Raw genomic sequence first — 23,956 nt, 5'->3', positions numbered from 1 at the left:
CCTATCATTCAGAATGTTTCCTGAATAGCTAGGCAAGACAGAATTGCATCAGCTCAGTTTTCTTCATAAGTGACAGTGACAGCATCATCATCAGTAAGTTGACGATTGGACGTAATTTTTGAGAGGATTGAAGTGATTGAAAGTATAGAAGTAATTTTTAGCTCATTTTCATAAGTAATATTTTTGACATAGGAAGGCTGTCTCAGCTGAGTGGGAAGAGGGGCAGCATACAACAGCCTTCATCGGAAGCCTTCCTCCTGTTAGCACCAACATCACATTCTCTTCCCTTTGTCTAAGAACGTGGCTTATGCAAAGAGAAGGCTTGGTTCAGTGGCTGGTGCTGCATTTATTACCTAATGGCATGCTTCCCTACTCTAGAGGACAAGTGACATACAGGTTTACTCCTTGCTTGGGATAACTAGAATACACTGCTTCTGGCGGCTGCTGGCTGGCTGCCTCTGCTGTTCCGAGGCCATGTGTATGTCTATGGCCCACCCCACAGATATGATAATGTGCTCAGACTTCCCCCAAGGCTAGACATATCACAGGGACTAAATGGTGACTTGAATCTCATTAATGTGAGTGAAAAGAGGAAACAGGATGCTTGATAAGAAACTAGGAAATGGCTATTAGAAATCATATACATCTAAACAATTTGCTTATGTTATGGATAGTAATGTAGAGGTGAGTTTTCTATTATTTAAGGTGTAAATAACAAAACATAACATTGAATGTAGCTTCCAAATGTTATGGCCAAGTTGCTAAAACCTAAGAAAAACTATCAGATGCAAAATGGTAACCAATGTATGCAAGCTTCAGTCTTAATCGTAATTCTGAGACTGATATAGCTGATGATAAAAGAGTTACATATATAATTACAGAAGGTCTCTGTGACTGCTTGCATGTTTCAGAAACATCTGTAAATAGGTCTTTTATCTAGTTTGTGTTATGATTATATCTAGAATGTGATTTATTAGTTTTCTAATATATTTTGAGCCCAATATTATGTACTCTGCATTGTCTTTGAGTATATGAGCATCCATACACCTTCTTATATAAAATTCCCTTTGGCCATGTCTTTAAGTAAAATGTTTCTACTCCATCTTAAAGAAATTGTGAGCTGTCTTCATAGTTAGGGACACACCCATTCTCGGGTTAATAATGGAAAGCTAACGAATGACTGCCTGGGGGAGCCATGTTGCTCATCCTGTAAAGAAGAAATGTTATTATGGTGTTATTACTCTTGCTTTTAGATGAAAAAGGAAAGAGCTGTAAAGAGGCTCTGCACATCGTCCCTAGAACCATGAAAATTTGACATAAAATTTGAATTTATGTTTACCCAGAAATTTCGCTTATTTTCACTGTTAAGAATTATACTGTGTCCTTGGAAGATGAAAATCTACCTTGTCAATTTTGAATAAAGTATATAATTTAACGTATTGGCAAGAATTAGGTGCATGTGCTTCCCTCCTGTTTTGAGAGAAAAGGGATATGCTTCTTTTTAAATAATATTTTTATTAATTCTTCGGGAATTTCACAATGTATTTTTATTATATACATCTCCCCCAGATCCACTTCCAGCTCCTATCCACTCAACTTCATGTCCTCATTTTTTCCTTTTTTAAGTTAACCATGGAGTCCAATCGTGCTACCCAGGTACTCTTGGTTGTGGGGGCTGCCCTGGAGGCTCAGTGACCTACCAAAAGTCACTCTTAAAACTGACTCTTCTTCTCCCAACATCTGTTTAGGGGTGGGACTTTGTGTTCACATCTCACAACTTGCTTGGATTTTGTCTCACTTGAGCTTGCACAGGTCTCATGGATAGTGTCATAGAAGCTGTAACTTCTTATATGCAATTTCCCTGCTCTGTCCAGAAAATAGTTTCCTTGTCTTCAACACCACCCCTTTCTCTTACAATTGTTCTGCCCCTTTTTCATGGTGATCCATGAGTGGGAGGGGGAGTCCTATTTAGAGCTAAGTATTTTATGGTCTGCTATTCTCAGAATATTAAGCAGTTACCAGTTGCAAGTTTCTTTTCTAATTATCTAAGTAAAAACCTCAAATTTCCTCATACATTACTCTCTCTCTCTCTCTCTCTCTCTCTCTCTCTCTCTCTCTCTCTTTCTCTCCACACACACACACACACACACACACACACACACACACACACACACAGTGTAACTTAACTCAGATATGGTAATAACCCCCTATATATTAATTTTCTAAAACCAATCATCAAACATAAAAGACAGCACCATTAACACAAACCTACCTATAAAAGCCACTGGTATGTACAGCAGGCCTTTGAAGTCGTTTTTTATTTGTTGTCACAACCCAAAGTCTAAGTTCTCCAATGTGGCTTTTTATTGTCCCATTCTTCCTTTTCTGGTTTATGCAGACATTGCATCAGAACGTGACTATCACAGGCTAAAAACTAAACAGACATGAAGGCTTTATCCTGTGTGTGCCACTTACATTAGATCCTGAAGAGCACTGGCTGCGTTCATGATACTGCCTTTGACTTATGTAGTATTTTAATGGAAGAAAGGGAAATTTTCTTCTTAGTGATAAATTGTCCAGCGACTTATCAAGCGAGCACTGCAACCTGGGGAATTTTTCTTATAATATTCCTACCTTTGAGCTATATAGGTGGGTAGAAGTTTCTGCATATTTATCCTGTGCCTGTTGTTTTGGCTGACCACAAAGCAATACTCAATGAAGATATCAAAGAATTACCACTGCAAATTTATTGATGGTGAAAATGAACATGTGAATTTTTTCTAGTAACTCGGGTGCAGGTACTGTACAGGTCTGCTGCCCTCCATACTTCAGCATGTCTCTTAGAGGCTGTGCTGCCCCCTGGCATTGGCCTTGTCTCTGTTTGTTTATTTGGACGCTGCTCTCCATAGGGTTACAGGAATAGTCAGATCTTTAATCCTTATCTCTTCCCTATCATCTTTTCTTGTATGTTACCCTAGCTAAGAAACTGGTGCAGACCTCCTAAGTCTTCACAGTTCAGTAAGAGACATCTATATTTGATCATGTCCTTTGGGGTGCAGTCCTAGTTTTCTATATCCCTATTGGTATGGATCAGCTATCAGCAAGTCCTCAATGTCAGTTTTGAACACAGTCTTAGACACACTTGAAAGACCTCAGTGGGTATCATATACATCTAATAATCCTCCAGGTCCCCCGAGTATGGTCATTTCCTAACCTTATCACTCTGAGTCATTTTGCCTTAATAAGGCATTTTAAAAGGTTAACCCTAGGCAGAACTGATCTAATCACAGAGAGTCTTAGGAGCTGAAGACTTTTAGATGTAAAGAGATAGGTCTAAGTAATGTCATGCCGTGTTGCTACCATGAGCCAAGGATTGTAGCTTGCCTCTGGAAGGTCAAAAAGGGCAAGAAATGGATTCTTTCCTGAAGTCTGCAGAAAGAAATACAGCTTTAAGGGCACTTTGGCTTTATCTCAGCAAAACCATACTGAACTGACCATAGGGATTACCAAACAATAACTCATACTCTGAGATTCATATTATTCTTTTTCCTAAGCCACACTTATTTATAACTAAATTTTCATTAGTGAAAGGAAAATTTAAACGCAGGAGAAAGTTGTAGAGAGTGTCAATAACAATGCAAAATTTAGTGTTGATTTTAATTGATAATATTGAGTGACTAAAATGTATGTTTCAAAAGACAGTAATGTTATCTGTTATGTCAAGATCATCTTACTTGGCACAAGAGCTGGAGGCTTTCTTCATTTTTCGTTTCTCACTGAAATGCTTTTGTAAACTCATGGCAGCTTCCCACTACCACTAGCATACACCATACCTGCTAAAGAGCTCGTCATGCATAGATGGGTTGGATAGTCGACTACGTTGGTCATATGACATACAGATGCTTTCTCTGAGGTTTGGCAGCAAGGAAGATGGATTTTCTTGTTTGAAAATAGTGAAGTAAGTCAACTCCACCATTTCAAAGAATTTCAAGTCAACATTATTTGCTACTGTGAACAAACACCACCTGATTCCCCTTCCCATGTGCAGATTCTCTACACAGCCGTAACTTGACACTCCTCACATTTGCTGGGGAATTGGTAGTTTTGAAGATTAACTTTATTTAGGAGTGAAGCGCTGATACAGAGACAGATAATGTGTGGGTTTTTTTTTAACCTTTTGTTTTTAATTTTTAAATCAGTGTGGACAATATCTTGCTGTTCATTGATACAATACAGCCCTGTCCTGGGTATACAAGTCTGTAACATCATTCACTACATGAATTTACTTCATGAGACGGCATAGCAGAATAAGACTAACTAAAGATATATATTCTTAGTAAGAAAATGCTTGAAATAAACAAAGTCACAAGGTGGATGAACTTTTGACTGTGTAGTCCACACATCGGAATGTGGATGTGTGCTAGCTTAGGCATGTGCGTTTCACTAAGTGATCATCCTAAACACAGCCTCTCTGTGTATGAAAGGTACTGGCTACTCCTAAGGGGCTGCACAGGCAACATCCAAAAGTACCCCAGAGGTTGGTTTGGTCAGAGATCAGAGATGAATTTTAAGGCAATCTTCCAAGTCAATGTAAACATCTCTGAAGTGGCCTTTCCAGTTAAGTATTATGGCTGAGGAAATTCTGTACTATGTATAGTGCTGTCAGACAATTTTAGTAGCACATTTTCACATTGTCATTTTGTAAAAAATAGCTATAAAATCCTGCCATTATAAAAGTTTCTGGGGTGCTTTAGCTCACAGACATATAGCAGGCACTTTCTGTTGATCTACCCATATATGTAAATATAGTCTCCTAGTCATGATCACCTTCAATGGCAGTACCTAGTACTTAGTTCCTAATAAGGTTTGTTCTAAACATGATTTGTTCACATATCAAGAAATAGTGATTTGCATACAATTTGTCTGATTTCATTGAGTTTAGAATTTTTCTCCATAGGCAAAGTTCTACAGATGCATTAAAAATAAATAGTGCTACCTTTTGAGTATTTTCCTACCTGATGATGTGTGGTTTTTCAGAGCATGGGAACTACACTGACTACACTGTGGAATGGACACAGGCCATTGCATGAGTCCTCTTTCAGAGATGAGTTTCATTTAATCTCCTTCTTAGCCTTGTAGGTGGCAGAGACCACCAGGTAATTATCTGGGTTCATGTCCTTCAGGGTTGGGGATTTGCTCTGGACAGGGGATGTCTTGCCGTCCACACGGGAGATCTGCAGCATGCGGCAGGGGTCATGCTTCAGCAGGTAGCCTGCAAAGGTCTCCCAGCCTCCTCCCACACGGACCATCACATGCTTGTTGTGCAGCATCTGGAAGGAAAGGGCAGGAAAGTGGTCAGGTTTTGAGAGTGTGCACCAGACCTTATAGCAACTCCCAGGTCTAGTGAAATCAGCATGGCTTGCCTCATTTCCATCGCCCTTGTGTATCCATGTGGTACACAGTGACTGCTTGGGACAAGGCTTGTGAAACAAAACTTGTGTGCAAATGAGTCCCAGGAAAATAGCTGGAATCTAACTTTCATGTGGCACAGAGCATCTCTGTATATTTCTCTGGATGCATATGGAAGCTGTGTTTCAAAATGGACCACGACCACTCTCCACTGCCGCGGCTCACACCGCAGTTCCATCCTTCCACCTGGTCATTTCCCTTTCCACCAGAACGTAAGAGACCACAGAAGTCTCTGGTTTTGAGATAATGTTAATAAATGATGTTAACAGCGACAAACCATTTGCTGCAAAATACAATGAAAATGCACTCGGAAAAAAAGTGAGACATGTTCCGAGTCACCTCAAGGAGCGATATATTTGTTTTTCATTGACACTAGTCTTCCCAATAACTTCAGAATACACCTATTAAAATCAACAAAGCCTTACAGATGGTCATGAGCCACCATGTTGGTGCTGGAAATTGAACTCAGGACCTCTGGAAGGGTGCAGTGCTTTTAAGTAAATAAATCAACAAAGCCAAAACAAAACTAAGTAACTAAGTCACACACACACACACACACACACACACACACACACACACACACACACACACACACACTTCAAACCAATAAAGACAACAAACTTACCTCCAGGGTGGGGACCATGTGAGCTCCACAAACTAAGCTGCGTCCCCAGCCCCCAGAGAGTTTTTAATTCTGGGTAAAAGTGAAAACTCCTTTCCAGCCTAGAGTATGTTCATCACATAAACACTCTCTGAAGGTTCTGTGACAAATCTTCAGAAGCTTGCAAAATGGAAATATGAAATATAGTCCACTGCATGGAGAACACAGGGAATAAACCACTCCTCTCCTCTTGTGCAACAGAGATGGGGATCTTAGCACAATACTGTTGTCACCGCCAACAGCTAAGGACAGCCAGGAAACACCCTTGCAGGTCCTCTAGGCTCACGGTCCTGACATGGTCAATGTAGAGTACTGGACTTGACTACCTCCGTGAGGAACATGGACCCTGAGTCTGGTTGTAGCAGAGGAAAGGGGTGTTAATGCCAGGCCCTACTGTTGAAACAGTTATGTTTTTCCAAGTTCTACTGTCCATTAATGATTGTGAGGACATGGGGCAGAGGACACATGTCTTTATTTCCTCATTTTGAAATCTGACTCTGCATTCCTCACAGATCTTGATCTTTGTTTTTTTCTTGCATTCCAAAGGCAATCGCAGGAGAGGCAATTCTCTCAAAGAATGACTGGCCATCCTCCTCTTCCTAAGCCATTAAAGGAAATAGTGCACAGATGCTATCTTGCAGCCCTACATTAAAGCATGCTTACCCCATAATTGGGAAAAACAGTCTTCCCTTTTAGTGATAGATAAGACTAAGTGTCTATAAAATATTTTTACGGTGCAGCAGTCACTTAGATACACTTGACAAAGCAAGAACTGGGGCATTGGTAACACAAGTCAAATCAACAGTATAATTTGTTTTCTCAAAAAATTTCCCCTGATTTTTTTCTCAGAACTGTAAAAAACTTCTCTTTTGATTTGAAACAAGGTGTGTGTGTGTGTGTGTGCGCGCGCGCGCGTGCGTGTGCATACGTGTGCGTTGTTCTGCCCCAACCTAAGCTATTATCACAGTAACAACAACAAAATGCATGGGAAAATTGAAGAGCAGCAGCTCTGAAAGCTGCCCCGTGGTCCCTGGACACACATATTGCCTAATACTTCACACTTCAGAGAACACTGGCTCCACCCTGTGATGGAGAGAGGTGGGCCCGAGTGCACTATCGTCTCTCCTGCCTCCCTTTCACCACACCATATGTCAAATGCTTTGTGAGATAAGAAGCTCAGGGCTGTCTCATGGGAGGATTTCTTACATTTAGACCTCACTATAATGTGCTTGTGGTCAACCTTAGAGTTTCAAGTATGGGATGAAGATATTAAGGTCACAGTGACAGGTGCCTGATTCCGTTGATTTAAATCCTATGTTCCCTTTACTTAAGTATGTAATTGTTTTCAAGAGAGTCCTGTACCACCACATTTTCAAGAACAAAACCCCTACATTTCAACCTAAAAACAAATTAAGCAGACATAATTTCTCTGAGCTTGCTCCTCCTGGATGCTCTGGCCTAGTCCTTTGATAGCTTCAACACAGGATGATATTACAGAGAGGGAATGAAATACAGGAGGATGAGCCTCTTAGAGGAGATGGGCCACTAAGGGCCCCTTTCATAGTCCCTCTAGGCTTTCTGTCCACCATGAAGTGGGCAGTCTTTGCCACCCATTCCTCCCTCCACAGTGCTCTCTGCCCGCCCCCCAGGTTCAACTGATTCAAAAGCTCCTGACTGACACCCGTAAGCACTGGACTGACTGACACCCGTAAGCACTGGACTGACTGACCCCCGTAAGCACTGACTGGAATAAGCCCTGCTGTGGTGCTTTTTCCTTTGCTGTTTGCCCTTAATCTCACCTGAGCTCCCAGTTTTGGAATCACGTATCAGCAATCTCACAGCACTGCCAATAGCAAACTTATACGATGCTCTCAAATATATACTCACTTTGCCTAAACAATGATGCCATATAATTCTGCTTTATACATAAGAAAGTGGTGAGTAGCAGCATGGGAAGAAAGGCCCTTTCTTAACTGCATTCATTATTTCCACAATCTAGACTTTGTTTGTTGTGCCTTCTAATCATTGGCCAATTCCTCAGAAAATTAGCCCAACACAGTCATCATTGATATCAGGAATAGCAATATATAACAGTTGGCACAGATTAACAACTTGCTTAAAATAATTTATAGATATACCCTATTATAGTTTACTTTCAAAAGTCTGTCTGGCTATGGTTCTAATTGTTCAGTAACAAGCGTCCACATATAGTGACAGGATAAAACACATTCACAACCACGTGTCCCTGCCTCTGCCCTTCCAAGGGACTCAGTGTTCCAGCCTTTATTTGTAATAAGAGTCAGAAAGAAGGCTACTACTTCAGGTTAAATATCTAGCCTGAATAGGCAGGCTAGAGTCAGATTATATGTAGGTATCAAGAACTTCAGCACCAAAAATGCTTCTCTCCTCTTCTTGGAGTCATTGAGTGCTGATAAATAGAAACAAGCCACCAGCTCACTCTCTCACTCTACGTTTAAAAGGAAAGTCTACATGTAGATCACAGATAACTACATTTGACAAAACTACAAAAGCAGTCACAGAAAACAGCCAGAAAAGGATCAGGGGGTACTGGAAATGGTCAAGGTGACCACGCTGTGTCACATAAACAACAACCAAAAAATCTCCTCAGAGTAAAAACAGGAAGAATACCAAGTCGCAAAACAGTTTTCAATGCACGAAACAACATTAAAGGCTTCATGCTCATATTTGATAGATTTGTTTAGTAACCATCATGGAGGGGGTCTGCATGAATGACCATGTTGTCCCAGCTCAGAATCCCTACGAAATGCTTCAGGTTCCTTCTCCTTTCTGGGTTAACTCTGCCAAATCCGTTATGCTCTAGCTCTGCCCCTCCTGGTGCCTGCCAACATCGAGACAGCCGGAGGATGGGTCAAGTACACTCCGTGTTGCTCTCATCCTGGCTCTCACTAACCCACCCTCTGCCCCAGGACACAGGAGCCTTCCGACAGGAGCATCCTTCACTCCACTGCCTCAGCTGCACCTCTGAGACTGGCTCTCCACTGTCTGCTGTGTTCCCACCTAAGGCCATGACAAGCCCCAGTGTGGCTTTCAGGAAGCCTTTCTCTCTTTATGGACCTGGAGGCTCGCATTTCAACACTGTCTGTTATCTGTTCTCCACTGGAGTGGGAGGCAACCGTCTGATAGAACTGCCTACAAGAAGTGGGTCGCCAATTTTCCATTCTGAGATACTGTGTGCATCCTAATGCCTAGTCAACCCCATTCACTGTGTAGTTTTACAAGGCATCATAATTGAGCACAAATATTGTCTTTAGAAGTCAGTCATCTGTTCTCCCGAGAACATTAGAGTAATTTATAGGACTGCAAACTCTACCATAGTTTCACGTCACTCTGCAATGACATATGCTACAACTAGACGACTGGGAATTCAGCTGTCTGCCTCAGGTTCCCTGACACATTCACAAACAAGACAGCAGATGTTCAGCAGACGGTTTGATGGCAGGATTTTCAAAATAAGTGATAAGGTCAGAAGGCTGCAGGACAAGCTCAGGCACTGGTGACAAAGCATGATGTTTGCCACCTACTTCACAGAGGTGAGGGTTTCATCTTGGGTTTTTATAAAACAGCTAATCACAGCCCAAATAAAGAGGCTCAGGAAATCGTCCCCCGATGCTTATTACTTCTGTTAAGACCCCAGGAGACCTCTGATGCTCACACCCTTTCCGCCATAAACTTCAGAAGACAAGTAACAGGAGTAAGAGCAGATGCTACCATTCGCTCAGTCGCAGTCAAGCTGTGACCACCACTGACTCTGTTTGATCGTGACATTTACCTAACTCTCCCTGTCCCCAGTGTCCTTCTGAACGGGATATTCCCTTTCACATTCATTTAGACAGAGATATTGATGGGTAAACACGAAGACACCATGTGTGCAGTACAGAGGGTACTTAACAAATATAGAAAGTTGAACGTTCTGGCAACTACAGAATCACACCTTATCAAGACACTCGCTTGTTTCATTCTGTTATCACACGGGCTTCACCTTGGCAGGCTGCTGTTACATCTGTCTGGAGAGAACTGGAGCCTCAGCCCTGACTCAAGGATTCACATAAGCTTCTGATGCCCAGTGGTACAGCCTAGTTTCCTCTGTAAAATGATCCCACAGGCCAATGCAGTGCACATGCCTTTATTTGATGGCTGAATTACTGTAGTGCCCCAAACGGTGAGACCCAGCCCCAAACAGGAATAGGTCTTATGTCACAAAGATTCTACTAAGGCTTGAAAGAAAATATTTCTGGCCTGTTGTTGTTGCTATTTCCTTTTTAGATGAACAGTATGTGTCTAAGGCTCATTTAGAAACATCTGTCTCCTGAAGCTTCTTTCTGGAAGCAAGTATGAGACAAGCAGCTCACAGAAAACATACAAGTGAGGATGGGCAGAATGTTCTAGCTGCCTCTGCTGGAGACTGTGTGGGAGCATTAACATCAGCTCCTGTCAGTTTCTGTTGCCTCCCTATGTAAGGTATCCTTTCACCCAGCTCTGCCCCAGATGCAATTAAGAAGGCTTAGCTGCAATCTAATTACCAGACACAGAGAAGACAATGTAATAATAAATATTGTATAAGACAGTCAGTGCGGTGAAAGCAACGAGGTGGGAAACACTGCTGCTAGAAGGGGAAGGATTTTATAGAAGGATTTGCAGTCAGTTTATTCCAAAGTAGAACAGGAATTAAGCTGCTGCAAAGATAGGAATCTATTCAAGAAATGGAGCCAGACTCCAGCAGCAACAAAGAAATACACACACACACACACACACACACACACACACACACACACACACACACACACTCCAAAACAAAAGTATTCTCTGGATGACACAAGGTTTTGCTGATTCAAATCCAACTCTGAAATCTCTTCCAGTGTAAGCCAGGGCAGAGCCAAAGCTCAGTGCCAAGCAATGTTGCTGCACAACACTGGTGTCCAGTCAGTGTCCCGCTGGCTCTCGAATGTTAGCAGCAGAGTCTGTAGTCCAGATACTCTGAAAACACTATGAACTTGTTGGTGATTTTAGTAGAGGAAGTCACTAACAAGGAAATGTGGGTATTTCTGAATGCAACCAAAATATTACTTTGTCAAAATGTTTAAAAGATCCTTCTACTCAGTGATCCATCCAAATGAAAGGCAATGAGTAAAGCCATCTATTCATTAAAAACTAAAGTCACAAGAAAAAAAGAGAGAAATTTGGAGGTTAAAATTGCAATGTAGGTAGAGTGCCTGCCCAGCATGTATTGGGCCCCAGGTTCCACTCTCAGAACTGCATAAGAGTTTAATAGGAAAGGGAGGAAACCAGTGGCTGACTCTCCACGGCCACAGAGGAGGTGTTTCTAAAGAAGGGAGACAAGCCGCTCCTGGAAACTACAGAAGGCTTAGGTTTAGAGCTGCCCCTCATCTCCATGAGATGAAGAGAGATGTGTGGCTGAAAAGACAATGGCGTGACAGACACTGCATCAGGGCTGTTAGACTAAATGTGCCAGCACAGCAGGAGAGAGCAGGGCTGAGTCCACAGACACTGAGGCAGAGTTACTGTCACCCAGGGCAGGCCAGGGCACAGGATGGAAGACGGCCTGACAGACAATATGCGGTCACGTGCTCACTGCCAACCCAGACAGTGATGACGTGGACCTTTACTGCTCAGTGCATTGGAAAGTTGCTCCCTAGCCTCGTGGGATTCTCACAACCAGCTCTGTGCTACCCCACCCGAGTATACTCTCGACTAGGCACGTACAGTAAAGATGGGACTTCTGGAGTCACTACCAGCTAATGATGAGATCTGACTCCCTTCAACAAGCTTGAGGAGGTTTAGATAATGAGGCAGTTTAGCCACCTAATCACAAATCTACTTAACACATTAATGGAACTGAGAGTTACAAAATCTTCTCTGATACTGCTTGTTTTCTGATTATTTTTAATATTACTCATCATTTGAATTTTCCCATCAGCACAGAGACTACCTGAGCACCCTCAGATAAATCCATGATGTGAGGTGCCCCGCCCATTTTCTGTAAGGTATATCTCACATTATATACCTAAGATTTCTCTTCCACCCCACTTCATTCCAAGACCAGTATTCCACTTCTCCATTTCACCATGGTTTCTTTAGCCCTATTAGTTTTCTCGGTGTCAAAGTTTTGTTTTTTATCTAACTCCATCTCTAAATCATTTTCAGCCTAGAATCTATTCATTGGCAAATTCTTCCAAAGCCTTGACCACTAGATAATTCATGAGTTCAGAAGAAATTGATAAATATTTCTCATTAAGCAATATATGGGAATACAATTCCTTTGTATATATAGACTTTTGAAAGTACTTTAAATTTATTTTTTACATTTCCTACCCAGCTATAAAACCTATGACCCATAACAATGGCCAGAACAACAAGATATACCCAAAGATGATGGTGTTCATGTCTTAGGGGTGGTTAAGAGTTGTATAACTGTACTTAGGAGAGAGTTCCTGGAACTGCAAACTTAGTTAACTATCCATCCTGGTGAGGAGAAACTACGGCTGCCACTTTCCTAAACTAGTATAATTACCAACTGAATTCTAAGTTCTTATCATTTTACCCACAGAGAAATGAGTCTCTCATCACTCATCACAGAAACCTACAACTGGTTAACATGCCTAAGTCAACTGGGCACAGGGAGTTCAACTGTAGAGGATGGATGTATAACACCGAGAACTTCGCTTTCATCTTCTATATAGCTGAAAACACTGTTTAATCTACATAGTTTTATCTGCTTAGAATCCAGTCTATCACATATTCTTATCTCTCCATTTGTTCTCCAAGGGAGTGGGTGAAAATTGGAGTGCTCTCCACATTGTTCAGTCTTCTCGCATCCAAAGCACAGAGAACTGAGAATCTGTTCTCCGGAGGCTGGTCACGTGTTAGCATATAAATGAGACTTCTGTTCCACGGGGCCTCTCAGCTTCCCAAGGGGAGGAAGGCACAGCCCTGTTTATAATGCTGCACGTAACTCAGGCTCTGGGGAGCATCCTAGAAACCCAGTATTCACTTTTCAGACACAGATTGTCAGAACAGCTACACTGACTGGTTTTTGTTTGTTTGTTCTGGTTTTTTTGTTTGTTTGTTTTTTTGGGTTTTTTTGTTTTGTTTTGTTTTGTTTTGCTATTGATTTATTTCACATTTAGAAATTCCAGTAATTTTTTTTTATTTAGTCATGTACACTTTTCATCAGGTCTTCTATTTTGTAATTTGATGACTTTTCATTTCTCTTATCCACACTTTTACCCTTGAATTCCTCAAGGCTTTCATATGCATGCAAAGTCATGTGACATACACATGTGAACTTTCAGAAATGCTCTATTTATATTCTATGCTTGTACAGTAAACACAACACACTCCAGTCTCCTTATTTTCCACTTCAGAAACATTTCATATTTGTCCATCTATGGTGGGTCAGAACAATACAACTACTTCCTGTTTTTCACTTCCTGTCTCTGATAGAATATGTAATTTTATGTAGATTTCATGTTGTGGTGGTTGGAGGTGGAGCTAGAGGACTGCCTGCTCTTGCAGAGGACACGGGTTTGATGCCTAGCATCTATGTAGCAACCCCTGACTGTGTGGAACTCCAGTCCCACATGATTTGATGATCTCTTCTGACCTCTTCAGTCACCATATGCATGTGGTACACGGACACATATGCAGGCAAAACACCCATATACACAAACTAATAAGATATAAATATCAACAAAATTTTAAAATATATTTTAAAAAATATTTTAAAACATACTCTGTGTGTGTGTGTGTGTGTGTGTGTGTGTGTGTGTATGTATCTAAGTGTATACATGGACATGTGAGTGAAGATGCCCTTGGCTGCCAAAGAAAGTGAACTGTAGTTGGGAACCTGACTTGGATCTCTGCAGGAACAGTACTAAGTTTTAACAGCAAGACCATCTCCCCAGCCCACATGTTACAAATCTTAAGACATGGTTTTGTCACCTACTTCCTTTTTCTCCCCAACAACCTGTTCCATGCAATAAAAACCATGTTCCTCTTTGCAAAGTCACAAAGCTCAGGAAGTGTCCTGGGCTTTCTGGTGGCCTGTTCACTGTGATAATGATAAAGAAGGAACACTCACGCTTTCCCATGACTGAGCATGCTAGCTTTCCTTCCAATTCAGCTGTCCCTCAGTAACATGTCTGCTCACTTTAACAGTCTCTTCAGCACACCCGTCTCTAGCTTGCTAACAGAACTGGTGCCCACACTGTTGCGCAAGAACCATGCCCTTACCTGTAGAAGCCTCTGGGTAAAGATGACAAGAGGAACAACTCACTCTGGTCCTTCCTCTATTGTCTCTCTTTAAATCTATCATTTTTAAGTATGTGTCTGCATGTGGATACAGACATATGAACACAGGCACAGGCAGAGGCCAGAATAGTCCATCTGACCCTGGCGCCAGAGTAGGAGGTGGTTGTGAGTCACCTAACATGGGTGCTAGGAACTGAACCCAGATCCTCTGCAAGAGCAGTAAGTGCTCTTAGCCACTGAGCTATCAGTACAGTGGCCCTCACCCTATCACTCTCCCTGTCCTAAATGCATTCTCCTTTTTACTTTCTCTAAGTTTATTTATGTACACAATCCCTTAGTATCTAACCAACTTGTACAGCAAAATCAAAGCAAACATTTTATAATCTGGTTAAAATCGCTTTGATTATTTCCATACCTGGAAGCCCCTCTTCTCTTGTTCTGGACATACTACTATTAATGCAGACCTCTGTAATGGGCATGGCCATTTCATGCTTGGTTCTTGGTTCGATCATGATCAACATTATAGCTATTGATCCACAACACCTCAGCCCTGATATGTGGCAGCGGAGGTGGACCTTCAGTGGACTCCTTCAGAAGGAAGGGTCTCTATCATGTGACACTAACACCTACCATTCTCCTTCCATTCTTCTGGCATCCATGGAGAGGACAGTGCCTGCCTTTCTCCATGTCTCTCCAGCTCACACAGTTTCACAGAAATCCCCTTTGTGCACTTTCTCAGAGTCTTCCTCTCTTCATTCTCAAATGTCAGCCTGCCACCCTTTCATCTGCATCTCTTCTGTGCCCCAGGACGCCCCTGGAAAGGAAGTTAATTTTATCTCCTTGCCTTTCTTCCCTTTACCTGGAATCTGTCTGATGTCTGGTGGTAGCTATTTCTGCCTGCCATTCTTCCATGTTGCAGCTTTGTTATTACTTCTGCTCCTGCTGTTATTTTTATTTCCCTTCTGAAGTCCATTTGCATAGCTGTTTTTATGTCCAATTTTCTTTTGATATCATACAGCAAAAGTAGGTCTTCTCTGCATGGATCAGATTTTAAATTTCTCTTTATTGTAACATAATTTTAATAATTTCCTGAACACTGGTATCAAGCTTGCACTGATAAGCCTTTGCAGAAGAGCACTGATGGGGTCAGAGGGTGTTAAGGTCAGGATTTGTAGCCAAGTATCCTACTTTTAAGTTGTCTCTGTTACAGATGAGCAGGGTTCAGTGGCTTCTGTAGTTCCTGGAAGGTGAGCCTACATCAGGAAGGTCACAAAGAGGCATGAGCCATCTTCAATCCAAGCCTTAGCCATTTTCTCTTGTCTGTTGTATTATGAGGTAGGATGCCCTTCCCTGGAAAACCTTCCATACACTGGAGTTCAGGAAAGGAGGCCTGACCATAATTCTTTCTCTCTGACATGTGACAGTCTAACTCAGCATCGTGTTTTTTCCAAATAGAATAGAATACTTCTAAGAACATAGAGGATGACCTGGAATCTGTGCTGTCGGTATTTATTTCCTTTACCTTAAAGAAGAGCAAGAGCACAGTCGTCCTTATTGCTGGGAGGTCACATAGGTCCTCCTTTCAATGCCCACCATTAGGTTACTCTTTATTCACTCTTCAAACGGCATTTACTAAGCAACTGCTGCTTAATAAAGAGTGTCATGAGCCCTGGGCCTGTCGCAGAGAAGACGGTGCATGCGTCCTTATTTTACTGATTCTGACAGTCTGTTAACGTAAAGAGATGGTGGGCAAGTGAGTGGAGCCATGCGTGGCCAGTCCAGGAGGCTGTGAGATGGAGACCCTAGCTGTGAAATGCAATGTAGTGCACAGGACCACACCAGCCTTAAGGTCCTCTCATTCTGGTTTCCACTCTAGAAGCAAGGGAAGTGAAATTTTCAGTTTCTCAGATTTTTTTGCAACTAAGCAGCCATGTGGCTCTCCTCATCCACAAGCCATACAGAAAAGTCTAGAAAGAAGTCTTGCCTATCTCCATTTCTTCTTTCCATCCTAAACCTCAGATAGGGTAACTCCAGTTCCATCTTGCAGCAGCCATATAGTAGTTTAAAGAAAGGAATATGAAGAAGCAAACAATATAACGAGGACAGCAGAACAGAACACAGATAGGTCCTTTGTCTCATCGTCTACTATCATCTGATTCTGACTCTGTCACATATATGAATATGTAAATAATTAAGTAGACTGATGAAATTTTCCAGGAGTCATTGGACCACGCAAGATGTGTCCCCAATTATTACACACCCTAAACTAATTAAAACTATCACCGGGAGCTTTTGTATTCTGGATCCCAGCCCATGGGACAGTTAGAAATTAATCTCTCCCTCCCACCTTCCCTCCCTCACTTCTTCTTTCTCTCAGACTAGATTGTCCTGGAATCTGCTATGTAGTTAAAGATTATTTTCAGTCCCTTATATTCTCTTGCCTCTACCATCCAAGTACTATGATTATAGACATGCACCACCAAGCCCAGTTCATGCACTGCCATGCTCAGTTCATGTAGTGTTATGGATGGAACCAAGGCTTGGTGAATGCTAAGCAAACACTCCAGGAACTGAACTGTATCCCAGCCCAGCATTTAGCAATGTCTAGGAACATTTTTGGCATTCATATCAAGAGAAAGGCAAAAGATGTACTTGCCCAACAAAGACTATGACTAAAATAGAGTTTTAAGTCCCAGTTTGGTGGCATATGAGAACTCAATTTGTATAGAACTTTTTCTGAAAGCAAACACAATTCACATCTTAATCTTTTCCTAACTCAACCATAATGTCTTGTTGCTCCTGCTTCTGCTTCCTGGATTCCCTTTGATGGTCACTCATGCTCCTTGAGATAATTACTATGCAGGACTCACAAAATAATATTTCAAGAACAGCAGTGAGAACAGAGAAGATGAAATTCCATGATCCTTTTAGAAGTTAAACAGGCAGACATTGCTGAAACACAGCTGTAAGGAGATGTATGCTATTTGATCTTGCAGAGACACTTGGGCTCCTTACAGAATGAGTCTCATAACCAGCAAGAAGCCAATCCATTTTCCCATGAACCAGCTGCAGATTCACTGCTGCATATTTTAAAAGGGAAGGAGAATCAATATACTCCCACACAAACATCCAGCCTATGCAATTTCTGTTTCAAAAAAATAGCAAGGGAAAATGTCGTGTGGTAAGTAAGCACTGGATTAGTAAGGATTCAGAGAAACAGACCTAGTGTGATGAGTAGATATCTAAGAACTGGTTTAGTGGCTTCAGTTTGGCTGGGTCATATGGTGGTCCATGTTTTGTATCTGTAGTAAAAGCTAAGGGCTCTGTGAATGAGCCATAGTTCCTGGCCTAATAAGGGACATGCTGCATTTCAGAGGTAAGAGGGCAGCACTGATAACACTGAAGAGAAAGGGAAGCCTGTATGTGATAACATGTGTTATACTCATGTAGAAGATTCTCAATGGTAAGATAAAATTAACTTAATAAGGGAAGGAGGGAGGGGAGAGGGAGTCAAACAAGGTACCCAGAAGCTTTCTGACTAGGACAGTGATCACAGCAGAACTGCGGTTACTGAGTCTGAGCAGTAGGGGGCAGAAGCACCTAAGTCCATGAGTTTGTCCTTGCTTTAAAAGTAATGTTCTTCTGTTAAAATGCTATCTATGCAAAAGAAGTCAACGTGTCTCACTCAGCACCTTTCACCAGTGTGTGTTGCCTTGTTTAGATTTACTGAACTCAAAACACTTGTGCTACTTTGCTTTCAGAATAAACCTACTTTTCACTCCTGAATATTTGTGTAAAGGTTACCATGTGTATCTCTAAATAATGATGCACACAAATGATGCAGTTATAACTAAATGTGTGCCTATGGAATAGTACAAAAACACATCACTGTGTGATTTCATAATTAACTTTGTGAGTATAGTGAACCCAGGACAGTACCTATAGTAAAAGTTGCTTTGTACAGAGCACTTTATCTCACCCAACACATTTGTCAGCATTGAGAGGTACTTGATGTTTTTATATGTGGTTTAGAAGCCAGGGGTCAGAGTTATGAAGCAACTTGATCAAAGGTCACATGCTGTGATTAATACGGCACTGGGATTTATGGCTACAGTTCAATGTTCTGAGAAACTTGGGATGTGGCTCAGCCCCACAGAACTTACCCATCATGCACGAAGACCTGGATTGTATACTTAGCCCTAATGAACACAATGTCCACCGTATGCAGCAGCTATTATTAATTCTAACTACTAACATTAATGTTACCAAGTGTTAATCCTTCTGCACAACACACAAGTGAGTACTTCTTACACCCTGAGTAAGTAGATGTCTATAGCAGCAGACAAATGGGCATAGAGTAACTTATGCCGTGGAATATAAGAAAACCTACATCAAGGAATTTGTAGAATGTCCACTAGTGTTTCCTAAAGTTCTTGCTTAGATATACCCTTTATCGTATCAGCTTGATGTTCCTTTGCAGAATTTTTAACTCAACTCATATGAATGTAGATGTTTTCAATAACACACATCAAGCAAACTTCATGATTGTTGTGAAGGAACTAAGATGAAATGATGGATGTGTTAAGGTCCTGGGAGGTAGAGCTCTTATGAACAGGCTCTGTCTTTAAGATGATGGACCATAAAAATGTATGGGGCTGCACTTTAATTTTAACTAAATCTCTTTATGGAAAACTAACTCCTAAAGGATTTGGGGAAGTCTGACTGGTATGGTTGCAATCCTCTTTGTTTAGACTCAACTACAGGTCAGCACATAATATGTTCTCAGTATTATTATAAAAGCAGTTCCCATATGTGCTAAGAGGACATCTTCTGGTTGTATGATATGTCTCCCAAGTTCTTGGTTGTTCTCTTTCCTACAGTCTCTGATTCATTGAAGAGGGAAACAGAAAAGCTTCCTAAATACTCTTCAGGTAAAGATGGCCAGTACTTTAGGCAGCAGAAATCTGAGCCAAGCACCCGAGCTCTGCAGAAGTCATCACAAACCCAGAATGGAGGCCTTAATAGCAAAGAACCTTGTGATTCACATCATCTGCCAAGACATAGCTGTGGAGGTGCCTAGGCATCCCTAACTCCCAAGATCCCAATGAAGTCCTAAAATCAGCAAGTCTATTGCTATGTATTGCCTATCTCATTCCTAAAGATCAAACATTTGGTAGTCCAGTGCCCTCTGACAGTCCCTAGATAAGTTCTGGTAGAGTAGGATGTGTCAGAAGAGAGATGAAGCAGTTTCCACAGGGGTCTTGTGTCAAAGTGAGTCAGCAAGAACAGGTGACTAGGAAGAGGGGGTGGCGGAGCACCAGAGGCTGTGTGTACTTGACCTTAATTTCCTACACAGGCTGCAGGATGCACTCTGTGAGTGCAGTGGAGGGTTTTGTTTTGTTTTTCTGTTTTGTTTCCCGACCTCTCTTGGTAATGATGTAATCACTAATATGGGCTGTATGTGGGTGGGAAAACATCTCCAGCTCATATCAAACAAGGTGTTTTTGGGATTCACTCAGTGGAGACACTGTTTACATCAGTGCTTCTCAACTATCCCAATGTTGTGACCCTTTAATATAGTTCCTCATGCTGTGATGACTCCAACCATGAAATTATTTTCATTGCTACTTCATAAATGTAATTTTGCTTCTCTTACAAATCATAATATAAATTTCTAATATGTAGGATTGCTTCTGGTGACCCTGTAAAAGGAGCATTTCACCCAAGAGGGGTCATGACTCACGGGTTGAGAAACACTGATTTAGAATATGATTGAGTTTTTTCTATTTTTATTACCCTATTTTGTCCTTTATTTATGATGGTGTGACATAGAATTTGTTATGTCAGGCTTGCTCTATCTTCCTAGAAGAAAGAGTGGTCAGCGAATGAATTTAAACCGTGATCCCAGTACTAACAGTGAGTCAACAGCAAGTTTAGGAAATTAGGGAGATCAGATGTGCTGGTTAAGAGCCTTATATGGGAGTAGAAGACAGAAGACAGGTGGAAGTTCTAAACTACTTGCGAGCAGATTTTAAGACGGAATATCATTCTGAGATTGAGATTGAAGGAGAGTCCCATGAGCATGCATGGTTGGGGTTACTAGCCTGATGAGTATCCTAGCAAGCGTTGACTCTGAAGGAGGACAAAGTGAATGCTTTAGATGACGCTGACTGAAAAGTTTCTCTGGTATACTTGGCTCTTTGTGCCAAATAACCTAGAAGGATGCTACTTATATATCTACTTTATACCTCAGAAAAGAGGTTCCAGAAGACCCATAGTCTGCCACACACCACCATATATGGCTGAGTTGAGGAGATGGATTGGAGGTGAAAAATGTGAACTCTCTGAGTATGAAAGTACCTTAGATACCATCAGTTCAAATCTTCCCTCTTGAAGCTGAGAGTAAGGAGTCCTTATAGGGCAATATTTACAAGTTGGCTTTTTAATAGTCCAGCTGGCTTTTTAATAGTCCAGCTGGGTCTTAATTTTGAACAACATAGTAGTTATCAATGGGTTAGGAACTAAGGTATCCTTCTACTTTTTCAACATTGAGTTTTGAAGAAATTAAGAGAGTGATGGTGATTACTATGATAGTAATGATGATAATGGAATTAAGATAGAGATAGCGATAATTATGAATGTATGATCATGGTGATGGTTACAATGGTGACGATGATGCTAACTGTTCTTCCTAAGAGCCTCCTGGATAAAGTTACAGGCTAGTATTTTCTCTGATTTTCACAATATGTCCTAAATATTATGAGTCCCTCTCACAGCAATTTTATAGCTTACTCAGATTCACAAAACAGTGCCAGGTCCATATTACATTTTATTACAAAATTTGTGTTATTATACATTATCATGTTAAAACAATTTTCAGCAAAATTCATATAAGAAATAACATAGTCCTTATTTTAGTTATTAAAAAAATGGGTACAGTGAACACACCATGCAGAATATCCATTGGTTTATAGTGAGAATCAATTGTTGTGTTAAGTAGACCTGATATTTTTGAGCCAAAGCATCCCTGGCACTTGTGAAATATAAGTGCACAAGACTTTATAACCCAGGGTCCCTATTTCTCTAAGCTGAAGACCAAAAATTATGCAACTTTAAGAGAAAGACCTGGGAGGTGAGAATCTCAACACTCAAAAGGAGGGATTAGATGTAATGCCCAACATTGGGGAGAAGAACTTGGAGAATCCACCTTTAGTAGAAAGACAGGGCATCAAGTGGAAGGATGGACTTGCCATCCTAGAGTCAAAAACTCTGACCCAGAATTTTTCCTGTCTAAAAGAACTGCAGGGACAAAACAAATGGAGAAGAGACCAAGGGAAAGAAGGCCCAGTGACCGGCCCAAATTGGAACTCATCTCAAGGGGAGGCTCCAAGGCCTGATACTATTATTGATCTTAACAGACAGACAGGAGCTTAGCATGGCTACCTTGCAAGAGGTCCAAGAAGCATCTAACCGAGACAGAAGCAGATACTTATACCCAACCAATAGTCTGAAGTCAGGGACCCCTGTGATTGAACTAGGGAAATGTTAGAAAAAGTCAATGAGGAGGGTGACCCCATAGGAAGAACAGCAGTCTCAACAAACCTGGACCCCCGAGATCTCTCTGACACTGAGGCACCACCCAGGCAGCATACAGTAGCTAGTCGGAGGCCCCGGCACATATACAGCAGAGGACCGCCTGGTCTGACTTCAGTGAGAGAAGAAACACCTAACCTGTAAGAGACGTGAGGCCCCAGGGAATTCAGAGGCCTGGCAGGGTGTTGGGGTGTGGTGGGGGAGTTGGGACATCCTCTTGGAGACAGGGGAGGTGGAATGGGATGAGGAACTGTCAAAAGGTGGAGCAGGAGGGGGATAATGACTGGACAGTAAAAAAAGATGATGATGATGATAATAATAATAACAACAACAACAACAATAATACTAATAATGAGGTGACCACCATATAAGAATGACTCCTGGTATTCTGTTTTTGACTAGATAATATACTACAGTGAGTTAAAAATAAACCCCAATGCTTACCATTCTCTTATCTTCAGCTCTGGGTCCAGAAATTATCATTTTCTTTCTATGGAGATTTCCAATGTAGTTGAGGGATCACTGGGGGAGCCCTTCTACAGAAACAATGGCAACACAGCCCTAAGAGATGTGCTGAGCACCAAGCATTTTTTTTCCTCTGACAGAAAACTTTCAAAAGAGAAATGACAGACAGCTCTTGCTAGACATTTTAATTAAAGTTCAAATGAGAAATTCTAGATCAGGCCAAGTGGCAGCTGCACCCATGTGACCTTCTGCAATAGTTGCAAGGATCTGTGCCAGAAAATACTGAGCGAAAGGGGCCATCGTGCCCTTGTGTGCCGTTTAATCCAGCTCTCTACAAGGCTAGTTCTGAAGAGCCTTCAGTGAGACCCGTGCCTCTGTAACTAGCTCAGAATTCAAAGCAAGCTGCATGTGGTTGCTTAGTGACACTCTAGTATAGACCACAGGGTGTTTGTGTGGGGGGTGGGGGGGTGGGGGCTTATTTATCAAAGGACAACATGTTCTGCTGCTCTGCCCTTCTGATTTTGCTGTTGTTATTAAACAAGACTCCCTTTAGTAGTGCCTGAGAACTAGCTATCCATGTAAATATCATAGAGACATTTCCCTCTGAACCGGCCTGCTCCCCAAAAGGTTCAGGGGGGGATGGGTTATTTCCCTCTACTCTGCCACACACTCCCCTCAGGTTTTGACAGGTACCACGGATGAAAAGAAAGAAGCTGGAGTTAATTCCACATGAGCATGGTTCAGTCCTGACCCTGCCACTTACATTATCGTCATCTGTCTTTAGGCAGATCTGTTCATTTCCCAGGTTTTCATGTATAATCTTTCTCATTTGAAGGAGACACTGTAAGATCAAATGCCCTAGTCTGCAGTGCCTTAAAAATCAATAGACATTAAGTAAGCATACCTTTTTATGGGAATTCTTTTATTATTTATCAATCTTGCTATTTCACTAATACATTTTTTCATTTTAATTTTAATTTATTTTATTCACAATTATGTTTTCACATATTTTGTTGTGCCTTACTTTTTAATCAGGTTATATGTATCACATGATGATCATGTCAATTCAGTTTCTGCCCTAGACAATTTAAAATTTCTTACCACTGTGCTCCAGTATCTTATGTAAAATGCTGACATTAATGATCCTCCCTTTGGAAATACAGCCCAGTAAAACAGGGTGCTGGATGGGATGTGGGCCCCACCATCATTTAGCTACTTCTTCCTCACCCCCTTCTCTGTCTCTGTCTCTGTCTCTGTCTCTGTCTCTCTCTCTCTCTCTCTCTCACACACACACACACACTATATTTCAAATGGAAGAATCAAAGACACATATCCTCATATATATGTATACATATAGTTTAAGGCAATAAGCATATACATGTGGAAAAAATTCAGATCAGTTTTCATTACAAACACACCATTCTTAGGCTAGCTAGCCTAAGAATTTTGTAACATACA

General features: G+C 41.4%; 1 protein-coding gene across 13 annotated transcripts in view; it reads right to left on the bottom strand.

Moving 5' to 3' along the window:
• Positions 1-1,069: 1,069 nt before the first annotated feature.
• The window catches only part of Gas2 (growth arrest-specific 2), a 133,621-nt gene continuing 110,734 nt past the window's right edge, over positions 1,070-23,956 (bottom strand). For 12 of the 13 annotated variants that reach the window (XM_017589558.3, XM_063271101.1, XM_063271078.1 and 9 more), the window contains one exon: positions 1,070-5,330. In XM_017589558.3, coding sequence (XP_017445047.1) covers positions 5,112-5,330 — 219 coding nt within the window. In that variant the 3' untranslated portion in view covers positions 1,070-5,111. The remainder of the gene's footprint in view (positions 5,331-23,956) is intronic. The other variant, NM_001127504.1, reaches the window with a different exon arrangement.

This window comes from Rattus norvegicus, chromosome 1, assembly GCF_036323735.1.
Source record: "Rattus norvegicus strain BN/NHsdMcwi chromosome 1, GRCr8, whole genome shotgun sequence".
Classification (NCBI taxonomy): Eukaryota; Metazoa; Chordata; class Mammalia; order Rodentia; family Muridae; genus Rattus; species Rattus norvegicus.
Note: the sequence above shows the minus strand (reverse complement) of the source record. Positions and strands in the feature narration are given on the sequence as shown.